General features: G+C 34.5%; 3 protein-coding genes and 1 pseudogene across 3 annotated transcripts; 3 read left to right on the forward strand and 1 right to left on the reverse strand.

Annotated features, from left to right (window-relative positions):
• The first annotated feature begins 3,915 nt into the window (after nt 1-3,915).
• On the forward strand, nt 3,916-6,728 carry LOC111911690 (aspartate aminotransferase, cytoplasmic isozyme 1-like; annotated as a pseudogene).
• A 3,269-nt stretch (nt 6,729-9,997) lies between these two features.
• On the forward strand, nt 9,998-15,906 carry LOC111911711 (uncharacterized). Its single transcript, XM_023907462.3, has 18 exons — nt 9,998-10,563; nt 11,059-11,280; nt 11,508-11,603; nt 11,810-11,862; nt 12,025-12,121; nt 12,208-12,281; nt 12,582-12,696; nt 12,772-12,882; nt 13,150-13,226; nt 13,532-13,598; nt 13,664-13,729; nt 13,872-13,979; nt 14,100-14,230; nt 14,319-14,385; nt 14,484-14,539; nt 14,642-14,735; nt 14,830-14,900; nt 14,972-15,906. Exons 1-18 carry the CDS (start codon nt 10,429-10,431, stop codon nt 15,537-15,539), a joined length of 2,208 nt encoding a protein of 735 aa, XP_023763230.2. The 5' UTR covers nt 9,998-10,428; the 3' UTR covers nt 15,540-15,906.
• Nucleotides 15,907-16,632: 726 nt separating this feature from the next.
• On the forward strand, nt 16,633-18,278 carry LOC111911712 (probable membrane-associated kinase regulator 3). The gene has a single exon (XM_023907463.3). It carries the CDS (start codon nt 17,236-17,238, stop codon nt 18,208-18,210), a length of 975 nt encoding a protein of 324 aa, XP_023763231.1. The 5' UTR covers nt 16,633-17,235; the 3' UTR covers nt 18,211-18,278.
• A 3,280-nt stretch (nt 18,279-21,558) lies between these two features.
• Nucleotides 21,559-25,396, reverse strand: LOC111911713 (ankyrin repeat-containing protein At5g02620). Its single transcript, XM_023907464.3, has 4 exons — nt 25,141-25,396; nt 24,207-24,585; nt 22,816-23,225; nt 21,559-22,600 (listed from the first exon to the last, which is right to left on the reverse strand). Exons 2-4 carry the CDS (start codon nt 24,538-24,540, stop codon nt 21,725-21,727), a joined length of 1,620 nt encoding a protein of 539 aa, XP_023763232.1. The 5' UTR covers nt 24,541-24,585; nt 25,141-25,396; the 3' UTR covers nt 21,559-21,724.
• Between the last annotated feature and the right edge of the window lie 2,378 nt (nt 25,397-27,774).

Consider the following 27,774-nt stretch of genomic DNA (forward strand, 5'->3'; position numbering starts at 1 on the left):
TTGGATCATGTTATGGGAGACCTTTGGAGGCTCAGCTGTGGAGTCAAAAGCTGACTTGGTGCTCAGTCTCGAAGAGGGATATGAGAAATGAGCTAGAGCTTATCAGGAGGGTGTCTGAGGACACTTCAGAGCGAGTGAGCGATTCAGACGCTCGAAGTCATGCTTCGGGCATGTGTATTAGATTTCGGAGGAAGCTGCAGCACGTAATTATCCTTGGTCGAGTTGTCCTATATTAACAGCCATCATTAGTGCATTGGTATGCCGCCCTTTGAGCTGTTGTATAGGAGGAGGTGTCGGACCCTCATTTGCTGAGGAGAGGTAACGCATGGACCCGAGAGTCCTTGCGAGCAGATCCAGAGCATGTGCGATACATGGAGTAGTGGCAAGGTTGTCAAGTGGATTTCCCTAGGTAAGGGAAGAGAAAGGTATGTAACCCCCGGGGGGGGGGGGGGAAGTGTTGGTTCACGGTAGTGAAGGTAGTAGTGCGAATGGATGATTTAGAGTATAAGGGTTGAACGCGGTGTCTGTTACAGTGGTATGGAATGACATCATGATGGGATGTCTGTTGAGGACGCGGAAGGGATTCCGCAGGTGTAGAGCCAGGAGGCTCGGAAGGGATCCAGAGAGAGAATCCTGGACTCTCAGTGTGATTCTGATCAGGGTATTGGGTATGTATCAGTGGTTCATCCTGGGGGGATGTTTGAGGATATCATCAGTGTATCGGGTTTTCCAACCTGAGGGTGTTGGAGCTAGTTCAGCATGTGTATGTGATTGCAAGAGGAGAACTCGTGAGAGTTGCTCTGAGAGTGAGAATGGGTCTCTCAGTCGTTCCGGAATGGATAGAGTGGGATTGGATCGGGGATCCGGTGGTTCATGGTTTCCTAACCCTTATGGGTCGAGTGATCGTTGAGATTTAGAGCAGAGTTGCATTTTGGGCAATTCTCGGTTATTGAGAGTGATGATCAGGGGTACAGTCGATGCCCGGTTCGAGACGGTGATCAAGACACCGTGAAGGAGGGGAAAGTATGTTCGAGTTTCGATATGTATGCCTTGAGAGACCTGGGCCGGTTAAGGCCAGGTGGAGCGTTGTGGGAGTATCCTTGGAGTTCAGTTGCTGTAGGCTTCGAGGGCGAAGCCTAATATAAGTGGGGGAGAATTGTAACATCCCGAAATATCAGGAGTAGAGTTGAAGGGCAAATAGGGGTAAGTTGTGAAATAGTGACTCGGCGAGTCCAAGGATGGACTCGGCGAGTAGGGTCGCGACTGGGTCGCGTGTTAAGTAGCCGACTTGGCGAGTCAGTAAGGAGGACTCGGCGAGTAGGCGCTGAGTGGAGAAAACCCTAATTCCCGGGGTTGAGCCCTATATAAGGAACATATCAGCCCACTCTCAGCCTCATTATTCATCCCTAAACCCTGAAACCCTTAGCCTTCGTGTGGGAGTGATTATATCTCAATTGGGAGCTTGAAGGAGATGATTATTGAAGGAATCTTGAGAGATTGAAGGCTTGGAGCAAGGGGCTTTGCTTGGATTCGAATTACATTGCAGTTGGGGCGTCCATTGGAGGTAATATCTCGTTCTTGGACTGATTGTATGTTGTTTATTCATTTTAGGGTTTATGGGAACTTGTCTATGGTTGTAATTGGAAGTCTAGAGGTTAGATCTGAGGTTGCTACCTCAGATCTGGAATGAAGAAGAATCAGAGAGCATGAAAGTCCCTGTGTTGGAGTGTTTAGTGAAGCTATCATGTCCCAAACCCTAGCTCTAAAGTGAATAAGGCCTATATCTCTTTGGATTCACGTAAAGTTTGCCACTTTACGTGATGGATGAGTTGTAGGAGGCTAGATCTATGTTTTGGATCAATTGCATGGCCTGGAGTGTTTCTGAATGGATTCAGACCGGTGGTACTCGGCGAGTCACATGAGTGGACTCGACGAGTTGCTTGAAGATGAGCTGGGACTCGACGAGTTGGAAGAACAACTCGGCGAGTTGGATGAAGATGGCCTGGAACTCGGCGAGTTGTATGAACAACTCGGCGAGTAGGATGAAGGAAGCCCAAGACTCGGCGAGTCTGTTCTTGGACTCGGCGAGTCTTGTCGAAGAGTCCCAATATTTTCTGGTTGAGTCGAGAATCGGCGAGTCAAGGGATGACTCGGTGAGTTGTGTGCGAGAGGACTCAGAGTTGTGGGACTCGGCGAGTCTCGGGGTGACTCGGCGAGTTGAGTCGTGGATTGAGTGAAGTTCTGAGTATGGGAACTCGGTGATTCATAGGGTTGACTTGGCGAGTAGGGCTAGTCAGGGGTTGGCTTTGACCTTGTCCTTGACCAAGGGTTGATCGCTGGCTTAGAGTTTGGTCAGCAATGTGGCCTTTGGGCTGAGTGAGGGGTAAAATAGTCTTTTACCCTTAAGAGGGTGCCATGAGAGGGTTGATTCTAGTCTCGAGAGTTATATTCATGAGAGTGTTTGCCTTACGTGTTAGGCAGTGGCGAGTTCGAGATTCAAGTGTGGAGATATCTGCTTTCTGCTTGCCAGGTGAGTATTCTCACTATACTTTACCTTGAGTAGGTAACCAGAGTTATGTGACAGAGTATTTGTATGCTATGTATGTTATGTGTTGTACTGCATTATTTCTATGTGATTTATGTTGTGCATGTTTACAGAGTTGGAACCGAAGGGTTCCCAAAGTTAGAACCGGAAGGTTCACAGAGTTAGAACCAGAGGGTTCACAGAGCAGGGTCCACGGACCCACAGAGTTATAGCCTCAAGTGGCTAATATGTGTTATGTGTGGTATTTTGGGGAACTCACTAAGCTTCGTGCTTACAGTGTTTTGTGTTATGTGTTTCAGGTTTCTCAGGTTCATGGGACGGCACCGGCTTGATTGTACACACCAGAGAAAGAGTCATGTTTTGGAGGATCCTGGTTTTCTATGCAAGTGAAAAAGGAGTTATGTTTTGTAATTCGTTTATAAATGAGATTTTAAACAAGTGTTTCTAAGAATTTAACGATTATTTTAAATGAAAAATTGTTTTGAAATTTACGGTGTTACAGAATTTTAGTATAATGTGGTTACTATTTTTATGTGTTTATGATGTCAATTATATAATTTTTGTGAATTGAAATAAATCTTCAATGGTTGTTTGGTAAATGACCCACTTACATATTTTTCTTCTCATCTTTTGGTAAGTAGCTTATGAATGGTACAAAAGTCAGTTTCTAACTTACAAATATATCTGATATTTATATTTTACTTTGTTTTTGCAGAATTTCATTCAATGGTGCAGGAATGGAGCTGAAAGAAGATGCCAAGTCTGCACTAGTAACTTTACTTTCTTTGATTTTACTTGAACTGCCCTTCGGTTATTGTTCATAACATATTTGTCCATTTTCTTCAATTATACAGCCTAAATAAATATTCTTTGATGATAAGAATTAGGTTAATAATACCCTGGGTTTTGGGCTTTTATAGAGGTCTAATGTCTCCCCAGTTTGGAAAGATTTCTCAATTACATGCTTGCAAGGTTCTAAAAGGCGTGAGGCGTGGCGTGGCGGCAAGGCCAAGCCTCAAGCTTAACGAGTTATGGCGAGCCATGGCGTTTTTCAAGGCGTGATGTAAGGCGGCGATTTTGTATTAATTTATAATTATATTACCGCATAAATATAAATTTATATCAAATATATCTGGTTTTTAGAAGTGTTATATCAACAACTAATAACAGAAAGTTAATAATAAACACAATACTTGTATGTCCGATTAGAAAAGGTATAAAAAAGAGCAAAAAAACGTGTCTCAAACGAAAAAACACGCGCCATAACACGCCATAACGCGCCATGGCACGCCATATCACGCCTTGCCACGCGCCACGCCTAACAGCAACGTTATGAAGCTTTTCGTAACGGCGACGCCGCGCCTCACGCCATGGCGCGCCTTGGCGCCCGCCATGGCGCACCTTTTAGAACACTGCATGCTTGTGTTCATAATCCCACGGGTGTTGAGCCAACACTTGAACAATGGGAGCAAATAAGACAATTGATTAGATCCAAAAGTATCTTACCATTTTTTTATAGTGCATATCAGGTGAGTTTTAAACTTTTATGTTTAACAAAGACTATTTATATTTAGTGCTAAAGATTTGGATCTTGAATTTTTTATGGCTTTGCAAGTGGAAGTCTGGATAAAGATGCTCAATCTATTCACATGTTTGTTGGTGATGGTGGCAAATGTTTTATAGCTCAAAGTTATGCTAAAAATAAGTGCCATTATGGGAAAAGAGTTGATGCTTTGAGCATTGTAAGTCATCGCCTTTTCACATATATGTTTTTTGTTTGCTATGATGAGGATAATGAGGGCATTAATGTCTTTTGCACATACCTAGACATTAAGAGCCAGTCATGTCCCACCTTCTTAAAGAATTATAGAACATATTATCAACACTAACATTTTATAAAGAATACATGTCTTCTTGCATTAATAATATATCAAATAATTACATTGTATGATTGTGATACAAATAACATTCTTGAATAATAACAAAATTTTGAAAGAATAACAAGTGTAATTCTTTAAAACATAACAAAATTCTTAAAATGTGAGTGTGATCAATCTTTGATTCATTCTTCAATCATTTCCTATCATGTCTTCAAACCATTCTTCAATCAATTCCTATAAAAAAATGCAACAAAAACTAAGAAAGGTTAAAAAAATATCGTATTCTTTAAGAATGACTTTACTGAACCTGTTCATTCTGTGGAAAAAAATCATAGCAAATCTATTACAAAAAAGGCAAACACAAATTCTAAAAGAATCATTAACTCTAAAGTGCAATTACCATTACTGCACTACCACTATTCTGACAGAATATATATATATATATATATATATATATATATATATATATATATATATATATATGTCATTTTAAATTTTGACAGAATGCATACAATATTTCAAATTGGTAATCTGGGTTGTAATTCTGATACAATATAGCAAACATTAAAAAATTGTAACTTATTCTAATAGAATGTAATCTTCAAAGTATAAATTTTGATAGAATGTAGTAAACATTAAAAAAAAATGTAATTTACTCTAACAGAATGTAATCTTCAAATCAATATATTCTAACAACATGTTATTTTACTTATCCAATCTTGCAATGTTTTTTTATTTTTCCTGTCTTGACAAATAAACTAATTGACATATAAATAATTAACCAAAAACATAATCGGAAGACATGAATAAAAAAATACCTAGATTTCACCGGAGAAGAAGAATCAGCGACCACCACCACATCCTCTCCACCTCCTGACCTGCTTCGATCGGAGCAACAGCCCCACCCCGTTGTTTCTCCCTTTGTTCTTCGGTCTAGTCACTCATCGGAGATCTATACCTCCTCCCCTCGCTTTCTTTCTCTTCTGTTCACATCGATCAAGGCCTATGAAGATTCGACTTCATCGTTGATTTCTTTGCCCCATCGGAACCCCTCCCGCCCTATGATCGAACCTCTAGCACATCTCCCCTTCTATGGTAGCCCAAAACCTCCGAAACCCCGCTGAATAGCAGGGACCAATGTTGAGAGAACGAGAGGGAGGATAAATCGTTGTATACGTGATCGGCTAGGGTTTTCTTCCAACAGATTTTGACTACATCCCATATTTAAAGGAATAATAAAGAATATATTAATTATCTACCATATTTAAATATGTCAAGATTACTATAATACCTTTAAATGATTTATTTAATAATTAATTATTTCTTGAATTCTTATTGGTGCACACAGTCACACAATAGTTGTCAAAAACATTTGAACCTATATATATATATATATATATATATATATATATATATATATATATATATATATATATGGTGATTTGATGGATTTTCCTTTTTGTTAATTTGATATGTTATTCCTAATAGGTTTGTAGGAGTGCAGACATGGCAAGTAAGGTGGAGAGTCAGTTAAAACTTGTTATAATGCCCATGTACTCAAGTCCACCTATCCATGGTGCTTCAATTGTAGCTACTATTCTTAAAGACAGGTAAAAAGGCATTTACATCTTTTGCACACATTGTTCTCTATCTTTTATTGGGTGCAAATAAGTTAGGGTGAATTTGCGTTTGCAGAAAGTTGTAAGATAAATGGAGCCTTGAATTGAAGGTAATAGCCGATCGTATCATTACCATGCACAAACAACTTTTTGATGCTTTATCTGTTAGAGGTATTAATTATGTTTGTGTTTTGGAGCTTTCTTTATTTTGTTTTTTCATTTTCTTATGTTTTCATTTTTGTGAGTTGTGTGTTGGCAGGGACACCTGGCGACTGGAGCCACATTATAAAGCAAATTGGGATGTTTACATTCACATGTCTTAACACAAAGCATTAAGCAAGTCACCTTTATGACAAAAGAATTCCACATCTAAATGACATATGATGGGTAACAACTAACAATTATCTCTTTTCTTACTAATACATTCTACTTTGATAATTATGTTCTACACAATTATCGCATTATAATTTTATTTTTTTTACTATAAATAGGAAGAAATAAAAGTAGGATGTTATAACTTACAATAATAATAATTAATAAACAGATGAAAGAAAGTAGATTGCTATTTCTTACAAATGGAAAACATGTAGACGTATTAACATGGCAGGTTGAAGCCCAAGGACTGTTCCTCACCTTGCAGATGCGATACATGCTCCTGTAACCACTGTTGGTTATATTAAGTAAGTTGGTTGCTAAATTTTAATTATATTCTTTTTTTAAAAAAAAAATTCATCCATTTTAATTATTGTTGTTTTAATAATGGACTGATGACTCAATTGTGTGTTGTTTTAGAGAGAATAAATGTTTATATTTTGTTAACAAATATTTCCTCTGGTTCGGTTTATATATTTAAACATTTTTCCGGGTAAAACTTAATTTCAAAATTGCAATTCTTGATATTTGTTTTTATGTGATTAGAAAAAATTGTTTTACATAATTGCCGTCACATGTTAAGTTGGTTCTTAATTTGATAGATATTTCAAACTGTATAATTTTCATTATTTTCCAATTTCTTCATATATATATATATATATATATATATATATATATATATATATATATATATATATATATATATATATATATATATATATATTCTCATTTCCATTTATAATACTTGTAGACTTCATCAATTACTCCTTGAAGAGCGATGAGTCGACATAAAAGGGTTGAGTCTCTAATTTTAATTGGTTAATGAAGCTACCAATTTTCCTTTGACTCCTTTGCGGTTCACATTTCCCCCTTTCTGGCTCAATGTACAATTTCCTTGCTATTAAGCTATAATATTTCCTCTTTACAATATCTAATTTAAATTGATGGTTTTAGCATTCCAATATTCCTAATTGTGATGTTATTGAAATGCTTTGTCTATACAATTTGAACTTTCTCCATTATGTCCAAACGTTTAATAAATTTGCTAAATTTTCCATTTATTCGAGTCACATCATGTTCTAAAATACCCATGAAACATCATTTATCATTAAAATCATCGTTATACCAACATACTTCCTTTGATTTGTTTATTATAACATTTTTCCTTTTTTTAAAGTTCTTAACATTGTGTTTGATTATGTTAAAAGGGGAATACGAATAGTTGAGATGGAAGCCCATTTATAGTACATACTGATCGGTTATTGAACACAACGCATCTGTTGGTGTTGGTTTATGTAATTCAATAGTATAAGGGGAAAATGGACATTTTAATATAATCCGTAGGGGTATAATTTGGCAGGGCAAAACTGTCATTTTTATATAATTAGCTTACAAAACTATCTTTGTTGTTTTAATGATTTGTTGCATTTCCATTTTAAGGGGTATTTTGGACCATTTCTGCATTTATTAAAGAAAATCCATATTTTTTTATATTGTTTTTATATCAATTTTATTTGATTGGTTGCACACAGCAAAATCAATTTTATATAATACTAAAAATGTAAAAATAAACAAAGTAAAGAGATCTGCGTGTATGGTTCTGGTTGGTGCCACGTGTCAGGTCTCCGTTTGTCCGTGTTGCCTTGTCTCTCGCCGCTCTAGCCATGCCACGTGTCAGCTATTGGATGGTTCATGCATCGCAAGTCCTTAGATGAAGTTAGATTTGGACGTTCTTTATATGCATGTTTTCGATTTTACGATTACTATGAATTTTGTTTAGATTACTCGGGCTAATAATCAACATATATCCAATCACTTTTTACGACACACTTTGTTGTATAGGGCTGAACGCGAAACTTCGAAGAATCATAACTTATTCATACGAAGTCAGATTTAAGTGTTTTTTATATCTACAGAAATTGTATTGACGTCTACTACGTGTTTATGATAATTATTTGGCTAAAAGTTAATATATTCTACTTTGAATTTTATAAACAAACTTTTATATTAAATTCTACTGTACAGTGAAAACAGGGTGTTACATCACCTGAGTATTTATTCGTTTAACTACAGGGTGCTACAGTGGTACTCAAGGTATACCCACTTGGTGTTGTTATTTGATAGTGGAGTTTGTATGGACATTATCAATAATGGGAATGTACTTTGTTAAAAGTTATATTTTGCCCCATCTGAATATTGATGTTTTATTGTTTCGAGAAGGTATGAGTTTGTAAATTTGTTCGTGAGACGAGTGTTCACCATACATTCTCGGTATAATGTAAAACCCTAAGACTGTACTTACTAGGCTTCTCATAACCTAACCCACTTGTTGATAAATTTTTGCAGGTTAACAGATTTTGTCAGAAGATTAGAAGACTCATAAGATTTAGAGTTTTAGAAGGCCTTTGAGAGAGAGAGAGAGAGAGAGAGAGAGAGAGAGAGAGAGAGAGAGAGAGAGAGAGAGAGAGAGAGAGAGAGAGAGAGAGAGAGAGAAGTCACTGACTTCTTTTATCTTATTTTATAATTAAAAAAAAAGTTAAAAATAAAAAAAATTAGAAAGAGTAAACAAGTTATTTTATTTTCCAATTTTAAAAAAATGTTAAAAATATTAAATATAAAACAAATTACATCATTCAACAAGACCAACTTGTAAGAAATTAAAACCACAAAAACCATCTATATAAAAAAAGTAGTCAAAAATTAAACGGATGAAATTAAGTAAACTAACAATTATAAATTAGTTTTTAAAAGAAAAAAACTTTTTTTTTCTAGTGTTTGAAAAATAGTCATTATCTCACAAATACCTCATTCTAGACTGTTTCTATTTCAGAGTTTTTTTTTCAAAGAAATATCTTTATTTATATACGAAATGTTTATTTTGAGGTGTCTAAATGAACCCTTACTCTCAAATGTTTCATTCCTAATTTGATCTCATCTCCAAGTTTAACTCAGACGTAACTCCCTTCTTTTTGGGTGTGAAGCAGTGTCAAACAAAAATACCCAACAAGCATTGGCTCTCCCTAAAAATGAGGTGATCCGGCCGCACCTTTCAGTACGGCTACCTTGTTACGACTTCACTACATTCACTAGCCCTACCTTCGACATCCCCCTCATTGTGGTTAAGGTAACGACTTCGGGCATGGTCAGCTCCCACAGTGTGACGGACGGTGTGTACAAGGCCCGCGAACGGATTCACCGTTATATGGTCGACCGATGATTACTAGCGATTACGGCTTCATGTAGGCGAGTTGCAACCTGCAATCCGAACTGGGGACGGGTTTTGAAGTTAGCTCACCCTCGCAGGATCACGACCTTTTGTCCCCGCCATTATAGCACGTGTGTCGCCCAGGGCATAAGGGGCATGATGAATTAACGTTAAATTTCAGAGTTATTTATTTATTATTATTTTTAAAGAAATATCTCTATTTTCAATAAAATATATGATTTTATGCATTTATATGGTATATAGTTCATATTTAGTGTGTTTGTTTAATTTTTTGTTAGATTTAAATAAAAAATGATTTTTTTCTTGAAATTCCGAAATTGTTCATCAGATTTCAAACTCATTATTCAAATTCTATTTTTTTTATTTTTAAATCCAAAATTTGAGTCTGAAAATCCAGAATACTAGTCCGAAATTCCGAAATACATTTATTTTGTCGGGAAAGAAAAATATTTTTTTGTTGGTCGAAAATATAACTCCGAAGTCCGAACTAATAAACAAACTTCCATAATCCGTAGACAAGCGAGTTAGAAAGCGGTTTTGAGTGGCAAATCAGTAAATTTAGTAAAATGAAAGCGAAACGAAAGGCAAACGGCACGTACGAAACAAAGCGTTCAACCAAATTCACAAACCTATTATTTACCGATACCAATTCAGCTACCCGCGCCAATCTCCTCCTCCTCCCGTTTCGATCGCCGGAGAAACAAATAGAAGAAATTCAGCTCTTGTTGCTCTTCGCAATTGCTTTTCTCTTTCACATTTTGAATAAGGTCGTACAATTTGGTACCGATGGCATGGCTAAGATCGGCGATGAACAGGGCTGCGGAAGTAAGCGGCAGGTCCGCTTTCAGAGATGTGGTTCGCTCTCACACCGGTTACATCAGCCTCCCTGGCAATGCAGACTCCAAGGACGACAAGAAGTTGGTAGACCGCGTTAACCTATCTCATCCTTTTCTTCCGTCTCACATATACACGTGCATGTTATCGATAGATATTGCCTCTCTCTTTCTTAAATATACCCCCTTCAATCCAAAAGTTTAGGTGCAAGTCACTCATCATGGCTGTTCATATAGTTTCTGTAATCATCAGATATCTCAAATTTAGGAGCACGCATCCTGAATATTGTAATTGAAAAAAATTGTAGAAAATTTTACGAAAATTCTTATGAACTTGCCCTTTTAAATTAGTAAAAACTGGTGATAATGAAAGAAAAGTGTTACGTAGTGCAGAATTTTGTTAAGATCCTGTGAAACTAATGTCAGATGCCAAACTTAATAATGTTTTTAGAAACGTTAAAAGGTTATTCATACCGATTATATTGGGAAGGAAGGACTATCTTAGGTACATATAAGCATTATTGAATCCATGTTCTCATATATGCTATGGCTTTTGAAGTCCTATTGTGCTACAAAATTGCAGAAAGCTCGGAACATGAATAGCTACAAGGAGGCAATTAGAAGGCTTGAAGAGGTTTCTGTCTCTTCTAAAGGGGAAGAAAGAGTTCAACTGCTAAGAAGATGGTTAGTTTCTCTAAGAGAAATTGAAAGACAAAATGCAGTTTCAACTGAGAATGATGAGAAAAATTCCAAGGAAATTTGTACACCAAATGATAAGAATCATTCTCCTGGAAATCCAGATGTTGTAAGTGAGAAAATATTGCCCTATTTTTGTTGTTCTGCCATTTTCATGTTGCTCCAATTGCTAAGTGTGCACCAGTTAAACATTTGCAATTTATATATAGGCTTTAGATTCTTACTGGGACATAGAAGACTGCATTTAGTTGGATTTTCTCAGTTGCTTTATGTGAGTTTTTTTAGCAGTGCATCATGTAATCTGATTGCTTATTTATCCATCACTTATATTGACAGGAGCTATACTATGACCCAAATCTTGGTGTATCACCAGTGAATTTCCGTGATGTTTTGCTGCACAGTCAAGCTCTTGAAGGCATAACAATGTCTATGGTAAGTGTTCATCAGAAAAGTCTTCTCTAGTACTTGATATTTGTTTATGAATAGTAAGGCACCTAAAGTCCTCTCATCATTTTATGTGAATTTTTATCCTCTTGTATGTCTGTAGTTGATGATGCATTCTTTGAGTACTATATCAGTTGATTATTTTTGCTGATTCATGGAGTTTAACCGCAGGTTCACTCTTTTGTCTGACTCAGATTGTTGGAGCACCAAACAAGGAAGAAATCTTGCTACTACATGAGCTATTTGGGTGATATTTCCTACTTCTATGATTCATTTGTTTTGACCCTTTATGTGTTCAATAAATGCTTATTCAGAAGGATTTTCTAATATACAAGTTCTTCTGAACACATGATGTGGTCTGTATATGAATCAAATTTAGCTGTTATCTTTACCCCTCTTCTGGATGTAGGCTGTGTCTTACAGGAGGGGAGGAAATCCATGATGTAATTGTGAACAGGATCCTAGATTTGTCAAAAGCTTTCTCAGTTTATGATGATGAAGTGCTGGTAAGGTTGTTATTTAGTCACTTCATATGTTGTTGTCTACAGTATATGAGCAACAATGTTTATACACCAAGACTTTCTTGTCTCAGGCAAAGAGGAAAGAATTGCTTCAATTTGCTCAAGATGCAATTGCTGGGCTGAAATTAAATGTTGACATATTGAGGTTGGTAAGGAATTAGTTTCATGTTTCTCACATGTATTTGGTTTCAAACTCCATCACATACCTTTAGGAACAAGCTTTAGTGCATACATTATACTCTGGGAATCATAGAGAATGGAATTATAATTTTTGATTATATGAAACATGTCCAGACAGAGTGCATAAATATATATAGGTATCAGAAGTCTAAATGTATCGCTAGATGAGTTTTATCTATTTTAAATGAAGTATTGATGTACAAATCTCTATTTCTTTTATTATAACTACATAATTTGATTTTCCTGTTTCATGATGCACCCCCAGAATAGATTCTGAAGTCTCAGAAATACATCGAAACTTGAAAAAGTTTGAACATCACCAACTTTCAATTGAGAGTGATCCAACTTCTTTGGATGCAACAAGCGATGTAACATTGGAGGTCAATTCAATAGAACTTTTAAGAATATTAAGGTGGTTTCAGTTTTGTTGAAGTCATGACATTTTGTTGTTGCAGGTTATAAAAGAATCTGTTTCCCCCATTCGACTTTGCTGTAGGCTGGAGTCACTTCTACTTAAAAAGAAATTGTTGAACAGTGGGGATACACCAAACGATCATGCTTGTAAAGTAAGCTTTTCCCTAATTTCCATTTTGTAGTTTGCACCATATATATATTATATATAAATTGAGGTAATGGTTTCACAAGAAGTAGATAGAATTTATTTCTCACAACTGGTCACATGGTATTAGAGCCTTGATACAACCATCAAGACATACAATGAGCTTTTGTTATCAGTTACTGTAGGGATGGTATTTAGTGTAACCTGGATATTTATAGTACTCTCTACAACATTAAATAATCAAGTTATTTTTTTTTTATTAATGATTATGCAGATTGATAAACTAAAAGTTCTTTCGGAATCTCTTCTAAGCTCTGCATCCAATTCTGAAAAGCGCGTATCTGATCATCGGTAATTAGTTATCTCACTTCTTTTCTCTTTGTATTTATTTATTTGTACAGTCAACACACTACTGATGTTAACTTGTGAAATTTCATCAACTTATAATTTTTTTTGATTTTATGTTTTTCTCACATATAAACACCCTGGATTCGGTTATATTGTGCAGCAAACTCAAGTTACTTACAGAGTTTTTTGACCTCTCTCTTATTGTTGTCTGAAAATGATACAGAAAAACTTTTCTTTTATTTCTATCAATGTTAAATTCCTTTAAACCTTATAATATATCTACTAATCTACCTCTATTTTGTTATCAGGCAACAAAAAGAAGAAGCCCTTTATTTTCGTGTAGCCAAAACTAGTGAAGTCACCCAAATTGAGAAGGTATGACCTTTCAAATCCTCCTATTTTTACTTCAAGAAGACTGAAAATGTCATTGCAATTTCCAGGAGTTGGGAGCTGAAATTAATGAACTTGAAAAGCAAAGAGACAAACTTGAAACTGAATTAAAGAAGGTGCCTTCAGCCTTCTTATTAATGAGCATCATATATATATATATATATATATATATATATATATATATATATATATATATATATATATATATATATATATATATATGTCAGTGTGATTGTCTGAAAGTAAATCCCTGTTTAGGTCAAAAACTTGTTGGCTGTTGCAAATGGTCGTCTTCAAAATGCCACAGAAGAAAGGGAACAGTTTGATGATGCTAATAATCAGCTTCTTGTACACTTCAAGTCAAAGGTTGGAATGTCTTGGTCCCAATACAATTTAAGGTTTAAAAAACTTAGGATAATTTCATGACATTTTACAATTCCATGTTATAAACCCTAATCTGAATTTTTCATGATCATGGCATAATAGGAGGATGAACTCTCGAAAGCAATTATTTCGTATAGAGTAGAAGCAGATACTTGTAATGCATTTGTTGAGTTTCTAGAAGCTGCTTGGGATTTCCAGTATTCTTTTATGGAGGAAAAGGAAAAGAAGGTCAAGTATGTAATTTCTAATTATGTCCATATTCAAGTGTATATATAAATTCTCTTACTGAAAAATACTCTGTTTTATTTCGACATACTCAAGTGATGAATTGGAGACTCATGAAGAATACTTTATAAATGTGGCTAGGAGTCTTTTATCTGCTTACAAGGTAATTAATTATAAACTTGTTAAACTCCATTTTAACTTATCATGTAATCTATAATCTCATTGCATCTTTACTTGTTTTGTATATTTTGGTCATATAAGGATGCACTGGGACCTGCTATCGCCATTTTGAGGGAACATGCAAAGAACTTGAAAAGGTAAGAATTTCTTTTTGTTTGTAAATTAGTTTATGTGGATAGAAAAGAGAAGTGCTTTTTTTTTTATCAAAATTTGGGCTTACAGTTTTGGAAATGTGGTAGGTATGAGAAAGCAATCGACCCAGATGAAGAATTTTTACAAGATATCGAACAAAGAAAAAGCCTTGAACATGCATATCTAGCTGCAGAAACCAAGGTGTATTTTCATTTTACACATTCTGATTATTTTTTGGCCTAAAAAGTAAAAACACTGATGCACTTTTTTTTTTTAATGTTTTCATTTGGTGCAGGTTATTACTATCTTTGGTGCAGCAGATAGTGTTAAAGAGCAGTTTTACCAAGCAATTGATAATGTTTTTAGGTAAGACGAATTCATTTTTTTTTTCAATAATATAAAGATTTTGTTTCAATGTGTTGGTTGATGTTGAGCAGGAAAGTTATTGAACCAGTTCATGATTTATGCGAAGCTATTGAAAACATAAAAATTGAGTTCGAATCTTTAGCCAGACCATATGTGAGTAAAGATAAGTCAAGTCATGTAGAACAGACAGTGTCAAAGGAAAGCCCACAAAAAGGCGTATCACCATCTTCCAAACGTGTGCTTACAGTAGATATAAAATCAATCCTTACACAAAAACTGGTTATACGATCTCCAAAAAAGAAAGCATATATACCCTTAGGTGGCAGTTCAGAAAACTCCCCATCAAATCCAAATGATGATCAAGAGGAGGATGAGGAGTCATCAACCCCAAATAAAGAAGCATCAAAATCGGCCTTGGAAATTGATAAAGAAAATAAGGAAGAAACCAATATGTCACAACATCCCTGTACTAGTGAAAATGAGAAGCTTCTAGAACCTTGTAAAGAATCAGGGAACTTGGCCTTGGAACTTTCTACAAGTAATGATGAAAATAAAGAGAAATCAAAAACCAAAGAACGTAAGAAGAAGAAGAAGTCTCAAAGTTCCTCAAGTGAGAGCAACAAGTCATCATCAGAATAGGCCAAGTTGAAAATCTTATGATATACATTCCACATCTTTGTTTCATTTAGATTCCACACAGGAGTAACCTGAATGTGAATTTTATGCAAACAGGTAAGTAAAGTGGGGATGATTTTGACACTAAATACAGAAGCCAAAGCTTGTAAGTTGTAAATCAATCACATAGAAATGGTACATTTCATATATTCATAGATGATTAGATTTATAGTTACATTGTTTTCTGAAACATAGAACATCATGTTATAAGTTGGATCTCAGTCTCTGAAATAGATTATGCACATCTGGTAAATGGCTAGTTGATTTAGTTACTACCTTTTTTAGCAACAAAGATAAATATAAAAAATTGTGATTCAGTTAAGTTATTAAAGGTTTGTCAGATGAGTCGAGTGGGGCATCTGTGAAAGTGGGCAGTGTTTGCAGCAGAAGGTAGACACGAGGGTATGGACTCAAGGTCAGACCCAATAGCCCCTATTAAGTCTAGTCGCATTTCCTAATATTTCTTTAGATTACATTTGAATCAATAAACGACAACCATTAATTATTACTATATTTTTTCAAAGAGATGGTGTGTCTTACTGAGTGAGTGAGTCGGGTAACTCGGTTACAAACATTAGGGAAATTGGGGAGATAGATTACATATGCATATGAACAAAACAAAAAAATGCAGAAATCATGGACCATTATTTTGAAAAAGACAATGGTAGCTAGGCATTATTCATCGTTTTATGTTTTAGTATTACATATACTATATTATGGCCTATTGACTCTTGCGCTCAACCTTATAATAATAACAATAATTATTACCATAGATTCACAATGTAGAGTGGGGGCCAAATTAAAAGTATTATTAATTAAATATTTAAAACATCATTTAATAGCGACGTAGGGGTCTTATAAACCAAAATTTAATAGATCAACAACTGTTTTTTTAAATGATTTTAGAATCTTGTGAGAATAAGTGAAAGTAAAAAAGATAATAAGCCCATGTGTTGACCAAGTGCGGAGACCCATGAAGTGTTTTATCCATCTCTCCATTGTCTATAAAAATATGACAATGCTAAAAACCAAGGTGTATGGGAAAATGGGGCATTGCCTTTTAAAATTCAACTTCTTATTAAATGCTACGTACAAATTCCCAACACATTACTACATACCTCTCTCTCAGTTCAAATTTAATAATTACCAACAAGAGTTGGTTGTACATATGCATAAGAAACTTGTACGCTGGGTCTAAACAAGAAGGGATGATATTATTTTGATATATTGATATATGATTTCAAGCCTTTACAAGTGTCCCTCTCTTTGGTGACTAAATTATGTGTTTTCATTCTTGGTTATGAAGGTAACGAATCATCATAACATTAACACCACACCAATAACCATTCTCATAATGATTTTATATCTTTTGTCCACCTTTTGTGTAGTTAGTGTACAACAAGATTACCACGTCGTACAACCTTTTCAATGCGTGGTCAATGCAGGAAGAGGGACCATCCTTGTTTCTTACCATACTTTCTTGTTTGGAAGCATTCAAGAAAAACTTTACTTGAAAATAACAAAAAATCTGACATTTCACCATTTTATTATATCTTACTTATATAAGTTACTAACTTGTCACCTTCTCTACTTTAAATGATGCTCTTTTGAGTTTTGAGCCTCAAGTCTCAATCCTTTCTAACACATTCTTTCAAAAAACATGTCTTCAAATCTGTTACTATCAAGCAATTATGAAGACGAAGAGTTCATAGACATGGAGGTAAGTTCATCGTCTTCACCATCAAAAACCAGAGAGTTTGAATTCCAAAAAGATGGAAGATCAATGAACAATGCCTCACCAGCAGATGAACTTTTTTACAAAGGCAAACTCCTTCCGCTTCACCTCCCGCCACGTGTACAAATGGTGAAATCGCTTCTTCTTCAAAATGCTAAAGCTAAAGATCAAGGTCAACAACAAGAAGATCAGTTCATTACATTTTCAACTCCTCCATTAATGGTGCAATCATGCAATATATCGCCTTCTGAATCTAGTAGGGTAAGCACTGAATTAACCCCAGATGAATACTTCTTTGACTGGTCAACGGAATTAACAGGATTCATCGGTGATCATCATCATCATCATCATCACATTCACCCCACAAACAGAAACTACTACGCACCCCCATGGTCAAAGAAGCTAAGGTTGACTCAAAAGCTTAAAGCTTCCAGAAACTATCTCAAATCTTTGTTTAACAAATCTGCTTGTGGTTCAGATGCTAAACAACCAGTAATCCAACAAGATTCTGATAAAGATGAACATTTCTTGACCAAATATCTAAAAGTCAACAAAAAGAAAACCGGGTTTGGCAAATACCCGACATTGGGAAATGTTTTAAAGGGTATTGAAGATGAAGGGAATGAAGATGGTTTTGACAGTAGTTGCAGCAATAGAAAGTCTTTTTCAGGGGCAATTAAGAGAAAATGCTCGCCGTCTTCCACGTCATCTTCTGGTTCCTCTTCTTCTTCATCATCATCGTCTTCTTTCAATTATTCTAATGGGATTTATGAGTTGTGTAAGAGGAATAGTACTGCTGATTCAGAGCTTGAAGGTTCCATTGAAGCAGCCATTGATCACTGTAAGAAATCCCAACAGGTTTTGAATCAATCTGTGTTTTTTCCAAGTTCCGTTTTATAAAATGTACTTTGTAATAATCAATGTTGTTTTCCTTTTTTTTTTTTTTTTTAATTATTTTATGAAGATAATGTCATGGTGTCCCATTATTTGCTTTTGAGATATATCGAATTTTGTCCGTACAAAATCAAAATAAACCATTATTTAGTCGAATTCCAAAGATATTTTATTTTCAAATCTTCCATGAGCACTATTTTGTTTACATGTAAAACAAATCAAAGCTTTTATTATCTTACATTATGATATAAATGTTTAATTTGTGTACTTGTTGAATATAATTCATTACTAATAGCAGTATGAAAATGTACACTACCTTACTGGAAATTATAAAAAAAAAAAAAAAAAAAAAAAGAAACTCAAATATTTGGCTATGACGTTTCCATTATAAAATGTCCAAGAAACATAAGTTTTCAAGTTACAATTACGAATTTACCCTTTATCACCCACACACCAAAACTGAAAACATTGGTTTGGGCTCAAAATCTCAAATGCAAACTCTTTCCCACAAAAGAAAAAAGAAAAAAGAAAAACTCGTAAAACAAAGTGAGCAGCATCAAATTGACATTATTAGATCTGTGCCTTTTTTCTGAATAGGTAACTACAGGTACAGGAGGAAAGTATAAAAAGGCATCTTTTACACAAAGCAGATAATGAATCCAATTTAAGATCACATGTATGAAATTTAAATCTGCTATAGTAAGAAAGAAAAAAAGGGACCCACTATTTTCTGGATTTTTAAAGTTTTCAGCTTTTTAGCTTTATGTGTTAGAATAGCACCGGTCCACCTCACTTTCTATGTGGTGCTGCTAATCATCAAAACCTACTTCCCTTCGTCACCATCACATATATATTACAGTTGCAGAATATTATTTTTTAAAAGAAAAAAAAAGATAAAAATATACCAAACTGTTAAAGTTTTTTCTAAAAAATTTTTTTAAAAAAATCGGAATGGAAATGAGCACTGAAAATGCTAAAACTGCTGTAAAACATTTTAAATTTTAACTAAAGATTGTAAAACATTTTAAATTTTAACTAATATTTCGAAAGGTGATTATTCAGGGTTTTTTCTTGAATTTGAACTAATATTTAGAAGAAAAAAAACTTTTACCACCATGTGCTTCTTTTACATGAAGAAAAGTACTTGGTCACTTTTACCATTATGTACATCTTTTACATTAAGTACACTTATAATCAACCCTTTTTCGTTCTTTTGACCTCAACAGTGCATGAAAGTGAGGAATCTGTTATAACTTTTCACTTTTCTTTTACTTAAAATAAGCCTACCCTTTTTAAATGGGTCTCCATTCCATAGCAATGTACAACGTTCATTTCAAGATTTACAAGAAGAAGATCATAAAGTGTTGGTTTAGGTAGGTTAAGATTATAAAAGATTTTGTATGTCAAGTTAATGATTCAGGGTATTCTTCATGATTAAAAAAGGTCAAAGTTATCTACTTGACAGATTTGAAGAATTCTTTATGCAGAGTCAGTCAACATCATTACATCAACTAACTATCCTTTACTTGTAAGTTAAAATTTAACTAAAGATTATGAGTGTAGATTTAAGCATAAAAGGACCCATGAATGTGATTTCAATCTTTAAAGTGGCTATTCTTGCTTTAAGCAATGACAGCTTTTGTTAAAGCACCAAATGTTGCTTTAAGCATTTATATTTGCTTACATCACGTCTATGCATTCACACCATCCATTCAATTCAAGGGTTGAGATCAGTTTATCCTTTGTAGTTTCTAACACACTCTTCGATTTATTTAATTCCAATATGAACCATGTTTGTTGGGTAAGAGATGGCACCTAGGAGAGGTGCTTTGAGCACAAATGCAAAACTTAAATTTTCTTTTTTTTTTCCCCACAAAGTGCACTTACGAATACTATTATACAAGTATATGAAATGCTAGGCGTACTCATGAACACACTTGAAGAACTAAATGAGTATTTCAAATGTAATATTCTAGGCGACACACTTGACAAAACTTTAAGAAGGAAGTAGACCAAAGTGTATATTTTCATACAACAAACTAAATACTATGCTTGGAACGGGAATTACAAACATGGAAATACAACTACAATACAATAAGTAATTAAACAACCACAAGTAATAAACAATCAACCATAAAGAACACAAGGATATAAAGTGGTTATTAACTCCACTTCGATGGAATCACTCTGTCTAAATCGATAATCATTTCCAAATCCGATCCACCGATAAACAAATAATCCTTTAAATGTATGAATAAAACCGTGTGTACATATTCATACTCACACCAAAACTGTTTATAAATGGGGAATGTGGATATAAATCTTATTATATTCAAACACTTGCTTAGGTACAAGATTATTTGGTGTGCAACCAACATTGTATAACTCAAGATCAAGTAAGTAGAGATGATATTTTCAAGTATCTTCTTTATTAAGTTTTCTATCTCAAAAGAGTGAGTATTCTTTTAGAAAAATATTGGAGAGGTGATGGGTGAGTGTGCAAAACCTAAACACCAAATGAAATCAACTTCTTACAAACTCGGATATTTGAAAAATACTTATTGCACCCATTTTGGAAAATGAATGGAGAAAATAAGCTCATTATATATCGCTCTTGTAACAAAAGCCCAATAATTGACAGTTTTGATCTCTCTAGGTTTAATTTGTATGATTTACAACTTTTGTCCATGCAGTACTTTTATAGAAACGGTCATTGTTTAAAAACAAATTATATAACTGTCCTTAAAAATGCCACAGTTATAAAAATGGTCATTATCTAATAATATAATGGTCCATAAGTTTTAAAAATTTACAGAAATGGTCCTATGAAAAAATTATATACTCCATAAGTATGACAAAATTATAGAAATGGTTCCCATGTAAGATAAAATTACAAAATAGCTCCTATCTAATAGTAAAATTACAGAAATTGGCCATGCATGAAATAAAATTACATAATGGTCCATGTGTAAGGCAAAGTTATAGAAACGGTCCGATGTAATAGCAAAATTACAGAATTGGTCCATGTGTAATAACTTTACATAAATGGTCAATGTGTAACACAAAATTATAGTAATGCTCCCGGTGCAATAGTGAAATTACATAAATAATGTCAAAAATATATGATTTAAACTAGTTGTCGATTATTGAAGAGTTAAAAACCTTTCTTTCAATGGTCGTTTACACATTGAAAGAACATCATTCATATACATGCATGTTTTGTAGATGTTAGGGTTCTAGTAGAAAACATGATTTCACAACATCATCTACTTAGGTTATGCCTCAACTGAAACCCTTCAATATGAGTAAAAAAGGGAAGAATTTAAGGTCGTTTGGGAGATTCAAACATGCATGTAGAGCAATTTTCTCATTTTCTGCTACTTTTATATAGATCTTGGATATATGTACATATGAAGTGGTATCTATCGTGCCATAATTAATACCAAGGGAAATTGGAAAAAAAAAAGACGAAAAGAAGCATAACATACAACAATACCATGAATTCATTCATGAATCATGATCAGATAGCATATAGTTTCTTGAATTCATCGGTTTCAGAATCCGATGCAGACACCGATCCCGATAGCGACTTCATACTCCTCTCAAGCCTCCGACTTTTTATACTATTCTCTTCAATTCGATGCATAATAACCCAATAACACATCGTCCCTAACGTCGACGCCAATGTCACCGATCCAATAATCGTAACCCCAATCGCCAACCATTTCTCATTCCCCACAACGATGAACGAAAGTGCAAGAAACGCGACTGCAACAAACACAGACGCCAACCACATCAGCTTATTAATCACCGCCATAACCTGCTTCTTCGCCCGTTTCTCCACCACCACAATCGACGTCTGAACCACCACCACCGCCAGTGAGATAAAAAGGGCAAGAGAGTCAAAGATCAAGAACACAATGAACTCCGGATTCGAAGCTATGTGCGCTTCCCCCAAAGAAAAGTCAACCGGAATGTCTTTGTTGGTATCGACGTATTGCCCTGGTAATTGAAATATGGCAGCGAAAGTAACAGTGGCGATTAGAACAGCAACAACGGTGGTGGAATTGATTGCGTTGTTGAGACCTTCAAGATGCATTTTGTTGATACGTTTTCCGATTCCTTTTACTCTTTTTTGAGTTTTGATTGCGTGTTCCAGTTGATCGTGAACTCCATGTTTGATGTCGCTTACTGTTTGTTTTAATTCGCGGGATTTTGGTGTTAATGGTGATTGTGTGTTTTTGATGAACTTGGCTTTTGGGACTCCATGTTCTCGCAAGATGATCGCTATTTCTGATCGCCCGAATTTCTCAGCAGTGTCAAGGGCTGTTTCTCCATATTTGTTAATGGCTTGTTTATTGATTGCTTCCTTGTGTTTCAACAATGCCCAAACTATCTGCAAATTCAGTACCCATCAATAAACCATAAACTAGGTAGTAGGTATACATGCAATAAAACATAAAACACATATATTAGCAAAAAGTTGGTACTATAATAACAATTACTTATCAAAGATAACTTTTTAGATGTGTAACAAAATTCCATTTGAATTAGGAAAGTTATCCTTTTGAGCTTGAAAGTCAACATAAAGTAATGAACATGTTTAAATACCTGTGTGCGACCTTTTCGTGAAGTTATATGCAATGCAGTGTTGTTCTTTTTGTCAACTATATTTATGAGGCCATTATCAGCTTCAATAAGTGCATCAACAACTTCAACATTTTGTCCCTTAACAGCCATATGAAGGGCAGTTTGTCCCTTTTTGTCAGCTCTAGCAACAATTCCAGGTACTTTTTGTGTAAGTGCCTTTACTACCTCTAAATGCCCTTTTCTTGCACATGAATGTAAGGCAGTTTTGAGGTTGCTTCTTGCAATATTAGCCATGCTGCTATTTTTCTCCAACAGATAATTCACCACATCAAGATGCCCTTGTTCTGAAGCTGTGTGTAATGCTGTGGTGTTTTGTTGATCGAATGTCATACAAAGCTCTGAATTCATTTCCATTAGAATCTTTAACACCTCTGAAATCAAAATTGAATCATATCTTGAGAACCCTTTTGTATTATACGATATCATATGACAATTTTCTGAATAAAAATCGCCCTCAAACTTCAAATGTTACAACTTAAAAGAGAGAGTGTTGTAACTCATAAGTTTAATGGTTTATACTCTTGTTTTATGGGTCCCGTGCATTTGATTGTATAAACGAGGTTACAACTTAACATTTGTGGGGGATTTATGGGTGTATATATCTAGAATCTTGTCAACAAACTTTGCAAGAAAAAAGTTTTGATAAAAATTCATGATTATTGGAAAGCTTTGACCCTAATTAATGAAGGAAATCTCATGCTAATCATGGGTCTTTATTGTGATTAAAGAAAGGCCTATTAAATGACCAAAACGGAAAGTCATATCACATAATGAAAGACTTTTAAACTTTTATCAAAATAACATTTTGTTACCAAATTGCTGTATCAATGGTCTCTACTAGAAAAACCATTAAGGAGAAATCACGATTTTTTTTTTATAGTTTAACATAAATAACATAATCTCTTCACGAATAAATGATGTTTTAGCGTATAAAAAGAATTAAAAACTCATAGAAAAGGATGCCGTTTGTAGCGAGACCACTGATAAAGCATGTTTGCATAAAAAACAGGTATTTCGTTAAATAGATGGTTATTCTGTGATATATTTTCAAAAGTTTTTTGGTCATTTTTGTGATTAGCAATTAAAGACAATGTTGAAATACCAAGTTATGCAATTCATCCCTTTTTTATGTTGATACTTTCCATATATGATGCATAATCTTATCTCTTTCTCTCTCTATTTATATGGTGCAAAATCTACTCTCTTTCTATTTATACATTAGCTAAAAGGTTTTATGTCATCAAATTATTCCCAAAATCTTTTCGTATCATGAAGTTCGAATTTGGTCCATTTGACCTCAAATATCATTCAATCAACACATAAAAAACAAGAAGAAATAATCAAATCCTTACCAAGATTTCCTTGTTTTGTAGCGATATGGAAAGCATCAAAACCATTTTTAGCCTTAATACTTGCAGATTCAGAGTCATAAAACTTTATCATCTCTTTCACCAAATCGACACAACCATATTCAGCCGCAACATAAAGAGGGATTTCACCCGATTGATTCTTCTTTTTTAGCAATTCCATCAACTTTTCGTCCTCATAACTACCTAAAATCTCAAAAGCCACATCTAAATCTCCTGTTCTTGCAGCAATATGCAAAGATGTATCATCTTTTTTCTCCATAGTCCTGTTTCTGATTAAACTTTCATTCGTTTTTCCTGTAGCGACTGGAGAATCCATGGGATTGAGGTTCTAATAAAAACCCTCTTTTTCTATGATGGTTTACTATAAGAAAGTACAACACCCAGATTAGATATTGTCTACATAAACTAAAAGATCAAACCTTTATTTCTAGAAGCTTAGCAAGATTACAAGATATAATTTAGGTGGATGTAGGAATAACACATAAGCAAAATTGGAGGCTTTAGATATTTTATTTTACTTAAATACACTTAATTTTTGACCATTGACAGTTGGACACCCAAATTCTTTTCTTTCCACACTATGACTAGATGACTGTTATGTATGATGGGTGTTCGAGAGGGAGGGGGGGGGGGGGGGGGGGTGGGTTAAGGTTGATCTATTTTTAGGTCAACGAGCAGCTTTAGAGCTTATTGCTGCCATTTCGTTTTCACTTTTCAGCAAGAAGTGTTTGTAAATTGGTAAAAAGGGAAAGAAAAAGTCAAAGCTAACAAATATCAAAGACGCTAAACATGATTACCTAATAAAAGAAGCAGAATCTTGAGTAATTTGATTGTGTTTTTAAAATTTCAATTCACAATACACCCCAAATATAAGAAATTGATTGATAAAGTAATCGAAACTTTTTTTTGTTTTTACCTGGGTAATGAAGAACACAGAGATTCTTGATGTCCGGATGACTCAATCCATTTTGGAAATTGTAAAGAAAAATGCTTTCAAGAACTTTTAGGGAGAGGAGATAACTATAAGTTTGGTGACATTGATTGAAGAGTAAAAAACAGGGCTCAGAAATGAGTGGGGATTGAAGAGGAGTAGTAGGGTCTGTTAATTTCAAAGAGTGGAAGAAAAAATGGTTTGCTTGAAAAAGCACATGAAGCAAATGCAAATCATATGCTTCTTGAGTGGTGGTGGATGATGTATGTGTTTTTGTTTGGTCAAGCCTCCAATAATTATTTTTTAGATATTTAATTAATATTTACTCAATTGAATATTCGTCGTTATATTTATGCATTTTTTTTCTAGGACAAAGTATTTTAATTCACATTATTGTTTATATCATTATTTGAGTAATGATTTGCAAATTAATACACGACATGAAATATTCAGAGTTTATTATTTTACATTACCTAATACTTTTTATCCTTATCAATTTTTGGGGATATTTACAAATACTTTTTGTGTGGTGAACAATCAAACAAATCGGTACTCAATTTAAAATTTAATGCGTTTGCAGTATTTACTATGTATTTTAAATTAGGTATTTATCCGTATTAAACGACAGATACGAATGATTTCTTTCAAATAGTTTCTATAGACAATTCGATTTTTTTGACAAATTCATTTTCTAACCAGTTTGAAATAAGATATTTAAGGGATAGAAGTAAGACTATGGATTATCTCTTCTTTAAAATAAAAAATTCAATCATATCTCTTAATCTTATATTTTCCTTCATATACGAAATAATGTCCAAAATTAATTTGATTTATGCATTGAATAATTGTACCTAAAATATCATGATTTGTACTACTTAGAATTATGTATGGCTTGCCCTAAAAGTGGTAAAGGCTTTATAAGGTATATTGATAAGGGATAATGACTTAAAATGATAATATACTTTTTCGATTTGTATATATTTGGTCATTGTGTTTTTTTGTCCATATTTGCCCATTAAACTTGTTTTTTTTGTCCATATCTTATTTTTATGATCGGTTGGTGTGGGTTTAGCCAGTTCCCGACGTTCTTTGTATCCCTGATAAGACTCCGGTCATCTTCTCCGACGAGTCTCCAGCGAAGATATAAGTATGGATCAAAGTTAAAGGAAACCAATCCATAGTGCTTTGAGAAATCAATCCTCCATTTTTAGATTAATAGAATGACAAGAAGAAACATTTGACATCAAGAGATTTATAAGCTTACTTATGAAATCAAGAACAGCTTGCTCAAGAATCATATATCAATCATCATATAAGGCTTACTTATATATCTTAATGAAGGCTTAATCATGTCAAATTTAAGAGATGAAGACATTTTTAAACAAAAATATAAAAAAAAAATTTAGACATCAGATAGGTGTTCATCCTAAAAGATGAAACTTTATGCAGTGAAGGTCATCACCATCGTCTTCTTCTTCTTCATCGACCACCACTACATGTTGACCTCCGAGGAATGATAATTTAGAGCTTTGGCGAGTCAAAGAAGGGATGAAGATCGTTAGGGTTTGTTGATGTTGAGTCGTTGACACAATCGTTAAGGGATTTTGCGGCATCATAAGAACGAGTAGCCTCTGAAAAATTGAAGGTACTAAGCTAAACCCTAGGTTTCTTAAATGGATCACTAGCTTCTACAACAAATAACCCCCGTTGTCCTTATTTATTTCTTGTGTGCGTCAGTGAAAGGCGAATCAAATGAGGAACGAGATATGAACCCTAATTTGGAGGTTTTGCCCCCATTCCCTATTCTTGATTTTCTATGGAAGAAAAATAAGGAACCCTAATTTGGAGGTTTTTACCCCCATTCCCTATTCTTGCTTTCTTTCAACAAATTACATAAAAGAATGATATTTGAAGACTCACCAGAGAAGATAACTAAAGTCTCATCGGTGCGGCCAAATACGCCGGAAACCGGCAAAACCTATGATAGCAGGTCATAAGGATATTTTTTGAACACTTCAAACAAGTTCAATGAGAAAATTTGGACAAAAAAAACTCAGTGATTAAATATCTAAACATATCTTATCATTTTAAGCAATCTAAGATTGGAGTCATCACCGTCATCCTCATACACACATCTCGGATCGGAGCACTTGCTACCCTACGATTTAAGACATCGGCGACCACATTAGCCGCGTGTATTTTAGAGGCAACTTGACGAGTTGGAGGACCCAACTCGACGAGTAGGAGTTGAGTGTGAAAACCCTAATTTTTAGGGTTTACACCCTATTTAAAGGACCTTAAGCCCTATATTTCGCCTCCGTCAGCACTTTATCACCCTGAAACAAACCCTAATCGAGCTATTATCATCTGTGTGTGAGAGAGAGAGAGAGAGAGAGAGGCTAGGAGTGTGTGTGTTTTGGTGCATTCTTTGAAGGAGCTTAAGGATCAAAAGGCTTGGAACAAGGAGTCCTTGGATCCGACATTCATTCAGTGTTAATGACCATTTGGAGGTAAAAAACCATTACCTTGACCACTTGTTTGTTAGATCTCTCCATTAGAGAGTTTATGGCCATTTCTACCTTCTTTTTAAGTCATTTAGTTGTTTGAACATGCTATGAA

This window comes from Lactuca sativa, chromosome 2 (assembly GCF_002870075.4).
Source record: "Lactuca sativa cultivar Salinas chromosome 2, Lsat_Salinas_v11, whole genome shotgun sequence".
Lineage (NCBI taxonomy): Eukaryota > Viridiplantae > Streptophyta > Magnoliopsida > Asterales > Asteraceae > Lactuca > Lactuca sativa.

Bases quoted from the DNA above. Each gene is read 5' to 3' on its own strand.
- LOC111911711 (XM_023907462.3), top strand. From the start codon at position 10,429: ATGGCATGGCTAAGATCGGCGATGAACAGGGCTGCGGAAGTAAGCGGC. The intron at 11,281-11,507 runs GTAAGTGAGAAA...TTATATTGACAG, and splicing joins CTCCTGGAAATCCAGATGTT to GAGCTATACTATGACCCAAA. The intron at 13,730-13,871 runs GTGCCTTCAGCC...ATCCCTGTTTAG, and splicing joins TTGAAACTGAATTAAAGAAG to GTCAAAAACTTGTTGGCTGT.
- LOC111911712 (XM_023907463.3), top strand. From the start codon at position 17,236: ATGTCTTCAAATCTGTTACTATCAAGCAATTATGAAGACGAAGAGTTC.
- LOC111911713 (XM_023907464.3), bottom strand. From the start codon at position 24,540: ATGGATTCTCCAGTCGCTACAGGAAAAACGAATGAAAGTTTAATCAGA. The intron at 23,226-24,206 runs GTAAGGATTTGA...TTTTGATTTCAG, and splicing joins TACAAAACAAGGAAATCTTG to AGGTGTTAAAGATTCTAATG. The intron at 22,601-22,815 runs GTATTTAAACAT...CTGAATTTGCAG, and splicing joins CACGAAAAGGTCGCACACAG to ATAGTTTGGGCATTGTTGAA.